The 18,264-nt window shown below is 50.3% G+C and overlaps 1 protein-coding gene across 2 annotated transcripts in view; it reads right to left on the reverse strand.

Annotated features, from left to right (window-relative positions):
- SPG21 (SPG21 abhydrolase domain containing, maspardin) overlaps positions 1–18,264 on the reverse strand; it is a 76,537-nt gene that overhangs the window by 18,906 nt on the left and 39,367 nt on the right. For both annotated transcript variants that reach the window (XM_075342846.1, XM_075342845.1), the window contains exons 5-8: positions 16,396–16,541; positions 15,889–15,997; positions 15,365–15,472; positions 5,824–5,964 (exon numbers count right to left, since the gene is read on the reverse strand). In XM_075342846.1, the coding sequence (XP_075198961.1) occupies positions 5,824–5,964; positions 15,365–15,472; positions 15,889–15,997; positions 16,396–16,541 (504 nt within the window). The remainder of the gene's footprint in view (positions 1–5,823; positions 5,965–15,364; positions 15,473–15,888; positions 15,998–16,395; positions 16,542–18,264) is intronic.

Below are 18,264 nucleotides of genomic sequence, written 5' to 3' on the forward strand. Positions count from 1 at the left end.
CACTTTCGAAGTGCCCCATTTGCGGCAGATTGACCGGAATACTGCCGGATGCAGGGCCCACTTGCCGCTGTCCACGGTTTGAGGCTGAGATAATCTGCCTCCCAGTTTTCTACGCCTGGGATGTGGACTGCGGATATGGTGGACTTGGAGTCCTCCATCCACTGAAGGCTGCGTTGAATTTTCAACAGGGCTAGGCGGCTGCGAATCCCACCCTGGGGATTGATGTAGGCAACTGCTGTCGCGTTGTCTGACTGGACTCGAATGTGCTTGCCCGCCGACAGGCGGTGAAAAACTACGAGAGCTAGGAGTACAGCCCTGATTTCCAGCACATTGATCGAGAGGGCTGATTCGGACGGAGTCCAAGTGCCCTGTGCTCGGTGGTGGAGAAACACTGCTCCCCAGCCGTATAGACTGGCATCCGTGGTGAGAATCACCCAGGACGGGGCCAGAAAGGAGCGTCCCTGGAACAGAGAGAGGGGCCGAAGCCACCACTAAAGAGAGCTCCTGGTCTGTGCGACAGAGCCACCAGCCTGTGCAAGGAAGAAGTCCCTTGTCCCAACAGCGGAGAATGTCCAGCTGCAGGGGACGCAGATGGAACTGGCAAAGGGAACCGCTTCCATTGACGCCACCATCTGACCCAGCACCTGCATGAGGTGCCTGATGGAATGACAGCGGAGCCTCAGCAGAGAGCGAACCGCCAGATGAAAGGACTGCTGTTTGACTAAGGGCAACTTCACAAGTGCCAACAGAGTCCCGAATTGCATCCCTAGGTACGCAAGTTCCTGGGTCGGGGTCAGAGTGGACTTGCAAGCGTGGCGAGAGTGAGCGAGACACTCCGCTGAGAGTGAGCGAGACACTCCGCTGAGAGTGAGCGAGACACTCCGCTGAGAGTGAGCGAGACACTCCGCTGAGAGTGAGCGAGACACTCCGCTGAGAGTGAGCGAGACACTCCGCTGAGAGTGAGCGAGACACTCCGCTGAGAGTGAGCGAGACACTCCGCTGAGAGTGAGCGAGACACTCCGCTGAGAGTGAGCGAGACACTCCGCTGAGAGTGAGCGAGACACTCCGCTGAGAGTGAGCGAGACACTCCGCTGAGAGTGAGCGAGACACTCCGCTGAGAGTGAGCGAGACACTCCGCTGAGAGTGAGCGAGACACTCCGCTGAGAGTGAGCGAGACACTCCGCTGAGAGTGAGCGAGACACTCCGCTGAGAGTGAGCGAGACACTCCGCTGAGAGTGAGCGAGACACTCCGCTGAGAGTGAGCGAGACACTCCGCTGAGAGTGAGCGAGACACTCCGCTGAGAGTGAGCGAGACACTCCGCTGAGAGTGAGCGAGACACTCCGCTGAGAGTGAGCGAGACACTCCGCTGAGAGTGAGCGAGACACTCCGCTGAGAGTGAGCGAGACACTCCGCTGAGAGTGAGCGAGACACTCCGCTGAGAGTGAGCGAGACACTCCGCTGAGAGTGAGCGAGACACTCCGCTGAGAGTGAGCGAGACACTCCGCTGAGAGTGAGCGAGACACTCCGCTGAGAGTGAGCGAGACACTCCGCTGAGAGTGAGCGAGACACTCCGCTGAGAGTGAGCGAGACACTCCGCTGAGAGTGAGCGAGACACTCCGCTGAGAGTGAGCGAGACACTCCGCTGAGAGTGAGCGAGACACTCCGCTGAGAGTGAGCGAGACACTCCGCTGAGAGTGAGCGAGACACTCCGCTGAGAGTGAGCGAGACACTCCGCTGAGAGTGAGCGAGACACTCCGCTGACAGTCTGCACTGGATGAACCCTTGACTAGAAGGTCGTCCAGGTAAGGAATCACTACCAACCCCTGGAGGTGCAGAACCGCAACCACTGCTGCCATGACCTTGGCGAATACACGAGGGGCCGTGGCTAACCCAAAGGGGAGAGCCACGAGTTGGAAATGTTCCTCTCCGATTACAAAACGTAGCCAACGCTGGTGTGAAACTGCGATTGGCACATGCAGATAGACATCTCTGATGTCGATGGATGCTAAGAAATCTCCTTGGGTCATTGACTGATCGCAGAGATTCCATGCAAAAATGCCGCACCTGAACATGCTTGTTGAGAAGCTTGAGATCCAGGTCGGAAAGTACCGTCCTTTTCGGGGATTAAGAAGAGATTTGAGTAGAAATCTCAGAACCTTTCCCAGTCGGGAACTGGTACAATTACTCCATTGGCCTGCAAGAATGCCACGGCCTGTGAGAAGGCGACGGCCTTGGAGCAGGAGGGAGTTGACAGAAAAAATCTGTTTGGCGGGCTGGATAGAAGTCTATTCTATAGCCGTGGGAGATGGTAACCCACACCCACTGATCGAAGACGTGTTGAAACCACACGTCGCCCAAGAGGGAAAGCCTGCCACCGACCAAGGACGTTACTGGTGCGGCCAGATCTGAGGACGCGGCTTCATGCGCCAGTTGGTTTACGGACCTTGGCTGAGTTAGTGGACGAGGCCGAGGGCTTAGAGGACGACCAGTTAGAGGAACGAAAGGAACGAAACCTCGACTGGTTCCTGCCCTGGACAGGTTTCCTGGGTTTGTGACATGGAAGTACTCTTCCTGCCAAAAGCTTCCTTAATAATTTCATCCCGTTGTTCACCGAATAGACTGGTCCCAGAAAGGGAGTCCAGCAAGGAACTTCTTAAGAAGCATCTGCCTTCCACTCTCGAAACCACAGGAGCCTGCGGATAGCGAGGGAAGTAGCCGAGGCCACCGCAGTGCGGTGACAGTCTCCAGCATGGCAGGCATGACATAGGATGAAAAAAACTGAAGCCTGGAAGTTAAGGCAACCATTTCGGGCATAAAGTCCCTGGTGAGGGAATGCATCTCCTCCAGAGAAGCAGAGATGGCTTTGAGAGCCCGCACTGCTGCAAAAGATGGGGAGAACGAGACCCCTGCCGCCTCATATACAGATCTGCCAGAAGGACAACCTGGCGGACAGTGGGATCCTTAGAGAGGTGCCGTCAGCCACTGATACAACTGTCCAGGCTGAAAGTCTAGACACCGGAGGGTCCACCCTTGGTGAATGAGCCCACTCCTTGACCACCACTGGTGGAAGGGGGAAACAGTCATCAGAACCACGCTTTGAGGAAGCATCTGTCAGGACAGGCTCTGGGCTTGGTCACAGTGGCCTGAAAACTGGAGTGGATAAGGAACACCCTCCTTGTTTTCTTAGGCAAGGTATACTGATGCTTTTCTGCCAGAGAGGGGAGCTCCCCTGATACAGGCGGATTGAGGTCCAGTACAAATATAATGGACGCAATCAAATCATTAGCATCTGCGCCACTTTCGGACAGATCAATGGGGTACAAGGAGAGCGTCCGAGCCCCAGTAAAGGCATCCTCCTTGTCCTGCGAGTCGGCTCGTGAACCAGAGCCGCGGGGCGAGGAAGGAAAGAGGACCCTGCGTCTCCATTTTAGGAGGACGGGGTCTGGGACCAGATGAAGAATCCTCTGTGAGCTTTGCTGAGCGAGCCATAGCAGCAGAAGCGCCCTGGGAAGGGGGTTGATGCATGCTCAGCAGTGTCCGGGACAGCTGTCCCATAGAGAGAAGGATTCTGCCCAAGCCGGGGGTTCAGCCACCGGAGCCGGAGCAGCCGGAGGGACCACTGGGGATGAGCCTCCAGGCTGAGGCACCACTATGTTAGAGCAGGCATCACAATGTGGTTATGTGCTCAGTACAGACAGTACGAGTCTACATGCAGTGCATAATAAAAACAGCCTTGCAGCTTTGCTCTGATGTGAGACATGCTGCAGAAGTGGGGGCTCTGTCCAGAATGACCCCCAGCAGAGTATATAAACGGAGTATATAAGCAGCAGCACAACCGGAGGTTGTGGCTTGCCAGACCGTTTAACATGGGCACATCTCTGTGCCCTCCAGATCCCCCAGCCCAGGCCCCCATTTGTCACAATATGGTTATGCAGACATTTAGAACGCTGAGAAAATGGCGCCGTGAGCAAGGAGAGGGGGCGGGGCCTACTCTGAGAGCTGGATCCGGAGGGCCAATGAGGTATACAGGGGAGGGAAGCTTTCCTCAGTGAGGAGTGTCCGTTCCCTGTGCTGAACAGCCGCTGGGCGGAGCCACACTGTTCCTCAGTGAAATCGAAACTAGGCCTCAGGCGAAGCCGGGGCCTAGATTTAAACATGCGGCCAGCGTGCAGGCTCCATCGGCGCGGTTCTCCAGTGAAAACTGGAGAACCGGCCGGAAATGTTAAAACAGACATATAACACACTCTCCCCCACAAATAAAGTACAAGGGACCCCTGGAAAGACCACTTTCTGTGGTAATAACGTCTCAGTACTTAGCTTGTGAGACGCAGGTGCCAGGTCCCTGGGGGGGTCATCGCTCCGTCCGGCAGGATCCTGAAAGGGCTGCGGATGGAGACCGGTCTCCTGCAAAGCAGTGAGAACCGTGATGGCTCCCACTTCAAGCCAGAGCCTCAGGGGATGGTGAAGGAGCGCGGCATGTGAAGGCTCCAGCCCTGAAATCAACCTTAACAGCACCGCCGACACAGTGGGGTGAGAAGGGACATGCCGGGAGTCCAGACTGGACCCGCTTTTCTTCCAAATCTTTGAAATCAAAATTCAGAGAATGCATGTGTGTGTGTGACCTCCTGAACACAAAGCATTGAACTGGTTGGATTTGTCATCCGGGGGGTGTATATGCTCGGAGGGAGGAGCTACACTTTTAGTGTAGTACTTTGTGTGTCCTCCGGAGGCAGAAGCTATACACCCATGGTCTGGGTCTCCCATAGGAACGATGAAGAAAAAACAATAAAAAGTTTTGGCAGCGGAAAGAAACCCCCCCAAAAAAAAAAACAACAATGTGAACATAGCCTAGCTAAGCTAACCCCTGCTCTGTGTGGAGCGGGCTTAGCTCCTGATCCCATACCATTCACCCGATCCCAATACATGGCTGATATTTAGGTCGCGGAGCATGTAGGGGTTAAGCAACTCACAAATAGTACATTGAGGCTTGACTGTTAAACCCATTGTGTAGACCTCGCCCAAAGAATACTTAATGCAGCTTTTAAGCAATTAACTGACAAATTGTCAACTAAATATCATATGAAAAATAATATTTTGTAATAAAGCTCATCCACTCTCAAGACCCTGGGGCTATGCAGCAATAGACATTACACAGACTATTGATAGGTGCAGCCAGCCGTCATACAGTGCCCCTCACTGCCCCCAACAGATGATCTCCCCCGACATAAGGATCCACCATGTTTGATTGGAACTGCCAATCCATTTATTCTGTAAGAGATAATACACCAGGAATCTCTGGCAGCAGCCCTCTTAGGCGACGTTCACATGTCCAGTAATCATCTGTATGAAATGGATCCAGCAGCAATCCGTTATCTTAGCAGAATAGAAATGTTACGCAGACACTGTTGCTGCTGGATCTTTTTTTCTTTGTAACACTGAAGTCTATGACAAAATTATCTGTTAAATTATCCTTCCGCTTTTCTTCTGTTTGAATATAATCCGTTTTCTGGTTACTGGATCATTTTCAAACAGTTTACCTGACTGGTCACCGGTCCAGTAATATTCTGCCATTTAGAACTGAGGCAGTAAAGAAAAAACTATTTCGGGTCGAAAAGGCTGTTGATTGTTTGGCCAGCATCATATGTGGGGCTTTAGTTTCTAGTAGGTAAGAAAATGCTGAAGTGTGGTAACTAGAGACTAGCATGGACTCTGCATCCTCCTGGAGTCGTGAGACCAGGAGCTTCTGCCACTGGCGTGTTCATCCTCACATGGACTTCTACTAGGCTATGATAAAATGGAGCACATCGAAGGCCGACACTTACTTGTACATAGAGGTTGACTTCTGCGCTCCGGCACAAATATGGAAAGTTCCCCCCCGTTTTCAGATGTGCCCTCCGGGCATTAGGGTACAGTTTGTACATTTCTTCTTTGGCATCTGTTGAGAGAGCGCTCTGATCGAAAACCTACACAAGAGGAAAATAACCCTGCAGTTAGAGCACACGTTAATGAGATATAAAACCAGCGTTTGTGATGACGGGAGTATAGCAGCAGCTGGGACACAATCTAAAATACAGAAGGACACTATAAAGGCTGGGACAACAATTACAACATACTCCCCATTTACAGGAGAGGCATAAGAATAGAGGCTGTGGTGTCTTATTTTTAAATGATCAATGGGGGTGTCAGCAGTGGGTTCCCCCAGCGATCCTACACTGATCACCCATCTTGTACATATGTGATAAATATTTTATCCCACAATTTCATTGTAGGACGCAAAAGTGCTTCAGGTATATGGTGCGGTCCAGTCTGATGGGCGTCTTTGCTCGGTCTCTTCATGTCCTGCAGCTGCTGTCCTCCTGACTTGATTGGTTTGGATGATGTGTCCTACGTCATCCGCAGATTGCTGTGTATCCTGTACCTGCACAGTTGCTTTATGTTCAGCCCTACCATAGCAAGGGCAGAGCAAAGTCCCGTACTGTGCATTTGTCAGCACAGACGTCCCTTCTGTGTTAAAAGATGCGGGCGCATTATAGGACTTATCTCTGCGGTAAGTAGGGCAGAGCATGGAAAGCCTGAGCTTCAACTGCATGGGTACAAAATTCACAGCAATCTGTGGATGATGAAGGGCACATCATCCACATCAAGAAAGCCAGAACGACGGCACCTGCAGGGATAAAAGAAAGGGGGTGCAAAAAAAACCCTCAGAAAAACAAAAAAAAAAAAACAAAAAAAACCAAAAACAAAACAAAACCCACCAATCTGACCAGACCATGCAGTATTGCTAGCAGTATTTTTTGGCATATACAATGGTCGTTGGAGACTTTGATACCGGTCGTTGCAGGGCGGTGACAGAGCATTTAAGGGTGGTGGATTTAGTTTAAATTTGGGAAAACCTGACAGGTTCCCTTTAGGCTATGTGCACTCACTGAGTACTTTGTTGCAGAAACTTATGCACCACATCTGCATCTCTTGGCAGAAAACGCACGTTTTTTGACGAGTATTCTATACATTCTAGTGTGGAAAAAAGCTGCCAAATTTCTGCACCAAATATGCAAGGAAGGAGGAAGGGAAAAAAAAAAAAAAAAGCAACATGCACAAAACTTCAGAACTCTCATTGACTTTGCTGGCATAAGGATTTGCATGCAGTTTTGTTACAAAAGTGAACTAAAAAACCTGGTGAAAATGCACTGCCTACACACAGCCTAAGGCCCTGTGCACACTGGGAAATGTACACATTTGGTACCTCTGTTTTTTATCCCTTCAATGCAATAAAGCACGTTGAGGAAAAAGAAGGGAATTTTGTTTACTTACCGTAAATTCCTTTTCTTCTAGCTCCAATTGGGAGACCCAGACAATTGGGTGTATAGCTACTGCCTCCGGAGGCGACACAAAGCACTACACTCAAAAGTGTAAGCCCCTCCCCTTCTGCCTATACACCCCCCGTGGGATCACGGGCTCCTCAGTTTTAGTGCAAAAGCAAGAAGGAGGAAAGCCAATAACTGGTTTAAAAACAAATTCGATCCGAAGAAACATCGGAGAACTGAAACCATTCAACATGAACAACATGTGTACCCGAAAAAACAAAAATCCCTAAGAAAACAGGGCGGGTGCTGGGTCTCCCAATTGGAGCTAGAAGAAAAGGAATTTACGGTAAGTAAACAAAATTCCCTTCTTCTTTGTCGCTCCTAATTGGGAGACCCAGACAATTGGGACGTCCAAAAGCAGTCCCTGGGTGGGTAAAATAACACCTCGTGATAGGGCCGTAAAACAGCCCTTTCCTACAGGTGGGCAACCGCCGCCTGAAGGACTTTTCTACCTAGGCTGGCGTCCGCCGAAGCGTAGGTATGCACCTGATAATGCTTGGTAAAAGTGTATAGACTCGACCAGGTAGCCGCCTGGCACACCTGCTGAGCCGTAGCCTGGTGCCGTAATGCCCAGGACGCACCCACGGCTCTGGTAGAATGGGCCTTCAGCCCTGAGGGAACCGGAATCCCAGCAGAACGGTAGGCTTCAAGAATTGGTTCCTTGATCCACCGAGCCAGGGTGGATTTGGAAGCTTGCGACCCTTTACGCTGACCAGCGACAAGGATAAAGAGTGCATCCGAGCGGCGCAGAGGCGCCGTGCGGGAAATGTAGATTCTGAGTGCTCTCACCAGATCCAACAAATGCAAATCCTTTTCACATTGATGAACTGGATGAGGACACAAAGAAGGTAAGACGATATCCTGATTGAGATGAAAGGGGGATACCACCTTAGGGAGAAACTCCGGAATCGGGCGCAGAACCACCTTGTCCTGGTGAAACACCAGGAAGGGAGATTTGCATGACAGCGCTGCTAGCTCGGACACTCTCCGAAGAGACGTGACCGCTACTAGAAAGGCCACTTTCTGTGAAAGGCGAGAAAGGGAAACATCCCTCATAGGCTCGAAAGGCGGCTTCTGGAGAGCGATTAGAACCCTGTACAGATCCCAGGGCTCTAACGGCCGCTTGTAAGGAGGGACGATATGACAAACCCCTTGCAGGAACGTGCGTACCTGAGGAAGTCGTGCTAGGCGTTTCTGAAAAAATACAGATAGCGCTGAGACTTGTCCTTTAAGGGAGCCGAGCGACAAACCTTTTTCCAAACCAGATTGCAGGAAGGAAAGAAGAGTAGGCAATGCAAATGGCCAGGGAGAAACTCCCTGAGCGGAGCACCAAGATAAAAATATCTTCCACGTCCTGTGGTAGATCTTGGCGGAGGATGGTTTTCTAGCCTGTCTCATGGTGGCAATGACCTCTTGAGATAATCCTGAAGACGCTAGGATCCAGGACTCAATGGCCACACAGTCAGGTTCAGGGCCGCAGAATTCCGATGGAAAAACGGCCCTTGGGACAACAAGTCTGGTCGGTCTGGTAGTGCCCACGGTTGGCCTACCGTGAGGTGCCACAGATCCGGGTACCACGACCTCCTCGGCCAGTCTGGAGCGACGAGGATGGCGCGGCGGCAGTCGGACCTGATCTTGCGCAGCACTCTGGGCAACAGTGCCAGAGGTGGGAACACATAAGGTAGCCGGAACTGCGACCAATCTTGAACTAAGGCGTCCGCCGCCAGAGCTCGGTGATCGTGAGACCGTGCCATGAAAGCCGGGACCTTGTTGTTGTGCCGGGACGCCATTAGGTCGACGTCCGGCATCCCCCAGCGGCGACAAATCTCCTGAAACACGTCCGGGTGAAGAGACCATTCCCCTGCGTCCATACCCTGGCGACTGAGGAAGTCTGCTTCCCAGTTTTCCACGCCTGGGATGTGAACTGCGGATATGGTGGATGCCATGTCTTCCACCCACGTCAGAATCCGCCGGACTTCCTGGAAGGCTTGCCGACTGAGTGTTCCTCCTTGGTGCTTGATGTATGCCACCGCTGTGGAGTTGTCCGACTGAATTCGGATCTGCTTGCCTTCCAGCCACTGCTGGAAGGCTTGTAGGGCAAGATACACTGCTCTGATTTCCAGAACATTGATCTGAAGGGTGGACTCTTGCTGAGTCCACGTACCTTGAGCCCTGTGGTGGAGAAAAACTGCTCCCCACCCTGATAGACTCGCGTCTGTCGTAACCACCGCCCAGGATGGGGGTAGAAAGGACTTTCCTTTTGACAATGAGGTGGGAAGAAGCCACCACCGAAGAGATTCTTTGGCCGCCTGAGAAAGGGAGACGTTCCTGTCGAGGGACGTCGACTTCCCGTCCCATTGGCGGAGAATGTCCCATTGTAGTGGACGCAGATGAAACTGCGCGAAAGGGACTGCCTCCATTGTTGCTACCATCTTCCCTAGGAAGTGCATGAGGCGTCTCAAGGGGTGTGACTGGCCTTGAAGGAGAGATTGCACCCCTGTCTGTAGTGAACGCTGTTTGTCCAGCGGAAGCTTCACTATCGCTGAGAGAGTATGAAACTCCATGCCAAGATATGTTAGCGATTGGGTCGGGGTCAGATTTGACTTTGAAAAGTTGATGATCCACCCGAAACTTTGGAGAGTCTCCAGCGCAACGTTCAGGCTGTGTTGGCATGCCTCTTGAGAGGGTGCCTTGACAAGTAGATCGTCCAAATACGGGATCACAGAGTGACCTTGAGAGTGCAGGACTGCTACTACTGCTGCCATGACCTTGGCGAAGACCCGTGGGGCTGTCGCCAGCCCGAAAGGCAGAGCTACGAACTGAAGGTGTTCGTCTCCTATAACGAAGCGTAGAAAACGCTGGTGCTCTGGAGCAATCGGCACGTGGAGATAAGCATCCTTGATGTCTATTGATGCTAGGAAATCTCGAGACATTGAGGCGATGACGGAGCGGAGGGATTCCATCCGGAACCGCCTGGTTTTCACGTGCTTGTTGAGCAGTTTTAGATCCAGAACGGGACGGAAAGACCCGTCCTTTTTTGGCACCACAAACAAATTGGAGTAAAAACCGTGACCTTGCTCCTGAAGAGGAACAGGGGTCACCACTCCTTCTGCCTTTAGAGTGCACACCGCTTGCAGAAGAGCATCGGCTCGGTCGGGAGGTGGAGAAGTTCTGAAGAATCGAGTTGGAGGACGAGAACTGAACTCTATCCTGTACCCGTGAGACAGAATGTCTCTCACCCAACGGTCTTTGACCTGTGGCAGCCAAATGTCGCCAAAGCGGGAGAGCCTGCCACCGACCGAGGATGCGGAGAGAGGAGGCCGAAAGTCATGAGGAAGCCGCCTTGGTAGCGGGTCTTCCGGCTGTCTTTTTTGGGCGTGACTGAGCCCGCCAAGAATCTGAGCTCCTCTGATCCTTTTGAGTCCTTTTGGACGAGGAGAATTGGGACCTGCCCGAGCCTCGAAAGGACCGAAACCCCGACTGTCCCCTCCTCTGTTGGGGTTTGTTTTGTCTGGGCTGAGGTAAGGATGAAACCTTACCCTTGGACTGTTTAATGATTTCATCCAAACGCTCACCAAACAGTCGGTCACCAGAAAATGGCAAACTGGTTAAGCACTTTTTGGAAGCAGCATCTGCCTTCCATTCCCTTAACCACAAGGCTCTGCGTAAAACCACGGAGTTGGCGGACGCCACTGCCGTACGGCTCGTAGAGTCCAGGACAGCATTAATCGCGTAAGACGCAAATGCAGACATTTGAGAGGTTAAGGATGCCGCCTGCGGAACAGATGTACGTGTGACCGTGTCAATCTGTGTAAGACCAGCTGAAATAGCTTGGAGTGCCCATACGGCTGCGAATGCTGGAGCAAACGACGCGCCGATAGCTTCATAGATGGATTTCAACCAGAGCTCCATCTGTCTGTCAGTGGCATCTTTAAGTGCAGCCCCATCTTCCACTGCAACTATGGATCTAGCCGCAAGCCTGGAGATTGGGGGATCCACCTTGGGACACTGGGTCCAGCCCTTGACCACGTCAGGGGGAAAGGGATAACGTGTATCCTTAAGCCGTTTGGAGAAACGCTTATCTGGATAAGCGTGGTGTTTCTGGACTGACTCTCTAAAGTCAGAGTGGTCCAGAAAAGTACTTAATTTACGCTTGGGATACCTGAAATGGAATTTCTCCTGCTGTGAAGCTGACTCCTCCACTGGAGGAGCTGGGGGAGAAATATCCAACATTCTATTGATGGACGCTATAAGATCATTCACTATGGCGTCACCATCAGGAGTATCCAGATTGAGAGCAGTCTCAGGATCAGAATCCTGATCAGCTACCTCCGCCTCATCATACAGAGAGTCCTCCTGCTGGGACCCTGACCAGTGTGATGAAGTCGAGGGCCGCTCATAGCGAGCTCGCTTAGGCTGTCTGGGACTGTCGTCCGTGTCAGAGCCTTCACCCTGGGATGCATGGGACACCTCCGGAACCCGGAGCTGTTCCAACTGAGGGGGACCAGGGAGCAATGATTCAACAGTGCCCATGGTCTGAGTTACTGGTCTAGACTGCAAAGTTTCTAGAATTTTAGTCATAGTCACAGACAATCTATCAGCAAAAACTGCAAACTCCGTCCCCGTCACCTGGACAGTATTCACAGGTGGTTCTCCCTGGGTCACCTCTAGCAGAGGCCCCGGCCGAGCAAGTGCCACAGGGGCCGAGCACTGCACACAATGGGGGTCAGTGGAACCTGCCGGTAGAGTAGCCTCACATGCGGTACAAGCAGCATAGAAAGCCTGTGCCTTGGCACCCTTGCTTTTTGCGGATGACATGCTGTTGTCTCCTCTGAGCAATCTAGGAGGGTATATAGCCAAGAATCACCAGCGACCGTACAGTGCAATGTATAGCATGCAAGCATAAAAATACAAATGTACACTTCGGTACTAGTGGGGTCAGCACCAGAGGTGCCGCTTACCGCCCGCTCAAACGCGGGTGTGTGGTCGCCAGAATCCCGTGTCTGGGTCTCCCAGAACTTGTCTCCCCTCTCCAGCTCAGACTGCACACAGGAATGGCTGCCGGCGTTCTGTGAAGAGGGGCGGACCGTGGGCGTGCCTCAGACAAAGTGCGGGAAACTGGCGTCCCACTGTGCCCAGTGTGAGGGCTGGAGTATGTAAAGTAGACTCCAGCCCTCGGCGCTGACGTTCTGTACAGCGTCCCGCCCTTCCCCTGACTGGCAGGCCTGGGGGCGGGAACGAAACGAAACTAGGCCGCAAAAACCGGGGACTCGAGTAATAAGCGCGGCCGTCATATATGCACGGCCAGCGCGGAAGTCCCCGGCGCACCACAAGTCCCAGCCGCGCCGCAGCGTGAACTGACAGCAGCGGCCGGCGCGGCAGTTCCCAATACATTGACTCACTCAGCAGAGCTGTAGCTAGTAATGGCACAAGCGCGCAGCGCTGTTGTCCCCGGCGCACTAACACACCCAGCAATGCTGCAGTGTGTCTGCGCGCGGTCTGTACGGGGACACAGAGTACCTTGACGTAGCAGGGCCCTGTCCCTGACGATACTCAGCTCCATATCCAGCAGAATCCCCAGGGGCTGTGGATGGAGCACGGTCTCAGTGCCTGGAGACCGGTAAAATCCCACTTCACCCAGAGCCCTAAGGGGGATGGGGAAGGAAGCAGCATGTGGGCTCCAGCCTCCGTACCCGCAATGGGTACCTCAACCTTAACAAACACCGCCGACAAAAGTGGGGTGAGAAGGGAGCATGCTGGGGGCCCTAGTATGGGCCCTCTTTTCTTCCATCCGACATAGTCAGCAGCTGCTGCTGACTAAACAGTGGAGCTATGCGTGGATGTCTGACCTCCTTCGCACAAAGCATGGGAGCCCGTGATCCCACGGGGGGTGTATAGGCAGAAGGGGAGGGGCTTACACTTTTAAGTGTAGTGCTTTGTGTGGCCTCCGGAGGCAGTAGCTATACACCCAATTGTCTGGGTCTCCCAATTAGGAGCGACAAAGAAAAAAGTGTTGTCATTTCCTTCTTCTTAGATAGATAGAGGATTGGATGGCTGGATAGATAGATAGATGGATGGATAAATAATAGATGGATAGATAGATATTACAGCTTTTATTTCTGATGTATGCATTTACCCCCAGACAGTATTTGTGATACAGCAGTGACCCTGCAGGACCTTGACCCTGCGTGAACTCAGATCCACTGCCGGTCGGTGATATCACTCTATTACTGCTTGTGAGGCCCTGAAGTTCTCGCGAGCAATAATGTATTGACATCATCGACCGTGAGAAATGTTCTGGTGTTATCCCTGAAGCCTCGTTGACGGTACGAGGCTGCATTGAGTACTATATGTCAGACGCCGCTGGATCACTATGCAAGCGTCGTGGGACCTCGTGTGGATTACGTCGGACCTGGGTGATTGGAGGGGGTTAATAAAGTGGTGAAAGAGGGGGCTTTTTTGTGTTTTATTTCAAATAAAGGATTTTTTCGGTGTATGTGTTTATTTACTGTCACTTACAGATTAGTAATGGCGTGTCATAGACACTGCCATTACTAATCTTGGACTTCATGGCAGCTATGGGCTGCCATTAACTCCTTATTAGCCAGATTGCCACCGCACCAGGGCAATCAGGATGAGCTGGGTAGAGTCCCGGGACTGTCTCATCTAATTGATGCGACAATTCCGGACGGCTGCTGGCTGATCTTTTTAGGCTGTGGGGCTCCCCATAACATGGAGCTCCCCATCCTGAGAATGCCAGCCCTCAGCCATGTGGCTTTACTTTGGCTGGGTATCAAAACGGTGGGGGGGTACCCCACACTTTTTTTTTTTATAATTATTTATGTTACTGCACGATAAAGACCCGCCCACCGGTGGCTGTGATTGGTTGCAGTGAGACAGCTGTCACTCAGCGTGGGGGCGGGTCTGCCTACAAACAATCACAGCCACCGGTGAGCAGGGAAGGCGTGAATATGTTATGAGCCTAATGAGCGTCCGGCTCTGGAAGATGAAAGAGCTGCGGCGGCAGCAGTGTGACAGCCGTCCGGTGATCGGTGAGTATGAAGCACTTGCTCCTACCTCCTTTGCGCCCACTTCTGGTCCCCATAGACTTTATATGGGGAGCAGTATCTGGCCAAATACCAGCCCTCCGAACGTATGTTGCTGACTTCTATGTATCTGTGCATTATATATGTACGTGTCTGTCTATTTTCTCTCTGCTCAATTTCCTCTTCCTCTCCTAATGACATCCCTTCCTTGCAATACGCAGAGTAGTGATGAACACTATGTCCCGAAAAACGCAAAATACCACGGGAATAACGCAATGAAAAGCACATCATTTGCTACCTGCGTTATTTCCTGCGGTATTTCATGATTTCATTACAGTCAATGGTGTAAAAACCGCAGGTACATGTGGAAAAGAAGTGACATGCACATTCTTTTTGCTGCAGAAAATTCTGCAGCAAAAACCTGCAGGTAAAAAAAACCAAAAAACAAAAAACGCACTGTGCACACAGCATTTTTTTCCCCATAGGTTTATTCTGGGGAAGGACTGCAGAAAGGTTATGAACATTTTCTGGAGCATTTCTGCAGCCAAACCTGCGGTAAATCCGTCGCAAAAAACGCAGTGTGCGCACAGGGCCTAAAACTGTTTTGGTAAAATGAAAGCTGCACTGTGATTGCCCCATTGCTTACAGCTGAAAATGGATTAAAAACAAAATAAAAATGGCACTACAGAACTTTCCCTGCAGTGTATGACTCGCTACAACTGACGCCTAGTCATGCAAAAAGATTATGCTGCCAGCTGGTCGGTCATGTGAAGCGATTACGACAGCGAGCCTGGCACGGCTCATTCCACATCACTGGGAAGTTTGTACTTCTCAAATATTTCCACTCCAAGCAAAAATCAAAAGCTTTTTTTTTAATAATCCTGAAAAAGTAGTACAGATGATGAACATAAGATGCAGGAATCTGCACTGTGCTGGCGAAACGGAGCACTCACGTCCATTATGGTGACTGCGATGTCTCGGATTTTGTGTGGCTCCACATACGAGTTCTGGCAATTTAGGGTGAGGCGAGACGCAAGCTCACTCTGGTTGAGGCTCTCCAGCTACGAAGCAAGAAAGAAATAGATTATTAATACAAAGCAATTAGACAGAAAATAAATTATGCCTTGTATATCACCAGACCGTTCATAAAGAAATATGTATAAAAGGCCTCAAGATTTGGGTCATGCCCATTAATGATACTAGAGGAAAAGGATAGGATCAGGTGTAACAGAAATGTCTGCCATATCCATCCATTAACCAGTAGAACACAGGTTAATGGTTCTAACGATAACTGAAGCCAGAAAGTCCATTTTGGCCAGAAAATAACGCCTTGTGCTATAGTCACTCATTATACAAAATTGTTATGTGTCTATTTCTGTAGCAACTGTACAAAAGACAGTTATTATGATAATGTCAAAAGTGGTTGTAATTTTCAAAGTGCTACATTTTTATTTGGTTAAAAGGTTTGTTTTCTTACCCGATCCACCATGAAATCAATGGCATCAGCCATTACCGGATCCACAGGGCCAGAAGAAAAATTTCCAAGGACAATCTTCTTAAGCATAAATGCAGGCATCAGCCAAAAGCTGAAAAAAAGAGGACATGGTCACACACGCCTACTACTGGACATTAATAAATCCCAGTACAATACCCCCAAGAGGACGTGGTCACACACGCTTACTACTGGACATTAATATATCCCAATACAATACCCCCAAGAGGACGTGGTCACACATGCCTACTACTGGACAGTAATATATCCCAATACACTACACCCAATGAGTAGCATAGGCCATTAGCAGTTACAATATGGACCAAAATAATGACCAGATTTGCAAACTGTAATTGAGGTGTCCTTCCCAAGAGATGACATGTAACGCAAACAACTTGGGGAAAAGAAGCCAAGTAGCAATTTTTAATAACGTGCGTTCTGATAGTGGTGTGGAATATTCCATTAAAGAAAACCGTATATTATTATAGTCACCTGTTTGCCGTCCAAGTCTGGTTGAAAATTGAGGTGTCGCTGAAAGCATTACACAGGACGAGAGACTGGACCCTGGGAGACTTGTGCGTGTACTCCGCAAATTTCTGGGCCAGAAAACCACCGAGAGACGCACCAAATAAATGAACCTATACAGAGGGAACACAATACAGAGACTGAGGATTAGCATATTAGCATACATCATGAATCAACTATACCAACCCCCATATAATGCAAACATTACTGAAACAACAAAGAACTAAAAATAAAATTGACAGGCAATTAACCCCTCCCCCACAAAGGAATGACAAGCTGGGGGAAAAAATAAAACAACAAAAAAAAAAAAAAGAGGATAAGTCTATTCCTGAATACAAGATTGATGAGCCTCATAACTGTCACTGTATAAAGGAAATATGTCACTTATAAAAGCAATCGGAAGTAAATGGATCCTAATATTATACCAAGAAGATTTTCAGAATTAGCAAATGTCATTTAGACATGATATATAGTAGACAGTGCACAGTGTATAGTATTGAGCACGGCTGCGCTTCCCACTGGACACTACTAGTCGGCCGCGCTCATTCCATACACTTGCATTGAGTGAAGCAGCGCACACTAGTCGGGTTCTGTCTGGTAACATGCATATTGCACAATTGTTGTTACAGGACCGCTGTTCCCGGCTCAGAAACCAGCGAATCCTTGCAGTGCGTGTGCACTGGGAGGATTCATACGTGTGCAGTTACAGAGTGACTGCTGACTTATTTTAGACTGGACAGCCACTTTAATGAATCCAGGCTGACTGAAAAGTGGCATGCGTCTCCGTGTGCACCTTGCCACATATCTTACCCGAGTCGGGCACTGCAGTAAAATTTGTGGGGTAAGAAACACCAACGCTCGTCATGAAGTTGATGAACAGGGTTTAGTTTTAAGCTTTTTAAGCTTGAATTCTTGCATAAAAGGCTTTGAAGACAGTTCTTAATGACATGGAGTCCCATTCATGAGGGTGAAGAACGAGAAGGAGTGCTGGAAGGGATGATATGGCCTACAGAGCCCAAACCTCAACATGGAGTGCATCACCAAACAGAAGCATGAGCCTACATCCACACAAGATCCGCCGTTCAGTCTCCAGATGGAAACGACCTCTCTGCAGAGATTCTTCAGAAAGTGCCTACAAGTGTGTGAGAATGGATGCCGCTCTGATAAAGGTGCTCACACCAAATACTGATCTTAAATCTCTCTTTTCCCCATTCACTTTGCATTTTGTGAATTGATAATAGTAAATTTAATACTTCTAATCTTAAAAGCAATCTTTGCAGCATTTGTTCCTCACCTGCTTAAAATGTTTGCACTGTACGGTATAAATGTGTACACTTATATATAGGACAAAGCACTTCCTAATATACCACAAATGACTGGTCATCTTAAAAGGGAACCTGTCAGCAGAAATTTTGCATCAAACCTAAAAGATTCCCCCTCTGCAGCTCCTGGGCTGCATTCTAGCAAGGTTCCTGTTTCTATTGTGCCCCCTTTCTGACCAAAATAAAGACTTCATAAAGTCTTACATTTTTGTATGCTAATCTTTTTTTATGTACACGGGCGCGGGCTCTCTTGCGTCCGTTAGTCGCCCTCCTGCCGCTTTACGCCGTCCCCCATCGCTCATTTCCATAACTGAGGACACCGCCCAGTGCTCCCGAGGTCTCGCGCATGCGCCGTGCCACTCTCGCAGGACTGAGCACTGTGCACAGAGTGACCGCTGGTGACGTGATTGCGCAGGCGTGAGATTATGGGCGGCGCTGTGATTGTCATCAGCAAGTACCCGCCCATAATCTCGTGCCCGCGCTTTCCCCTCTGCCTCCACCGTTCTGCACAAGC

This window comes from Anomaloglossus baeobatrachus, chromosome 4 (assembly GCF_048569485.1).
Source record: "Anomaloglossus baeobatrachus isolate aAnoBae1 chromosome 4, aAnoBae1.hap1, whole genome shotgun sequence".
Lineage (NCBI taxonomy): Eukaryota > Metazoa > Chordata > Amphibia > Anura > Aromobatidae > Anomaloglossus > Anomaloglossus baeobatrachus.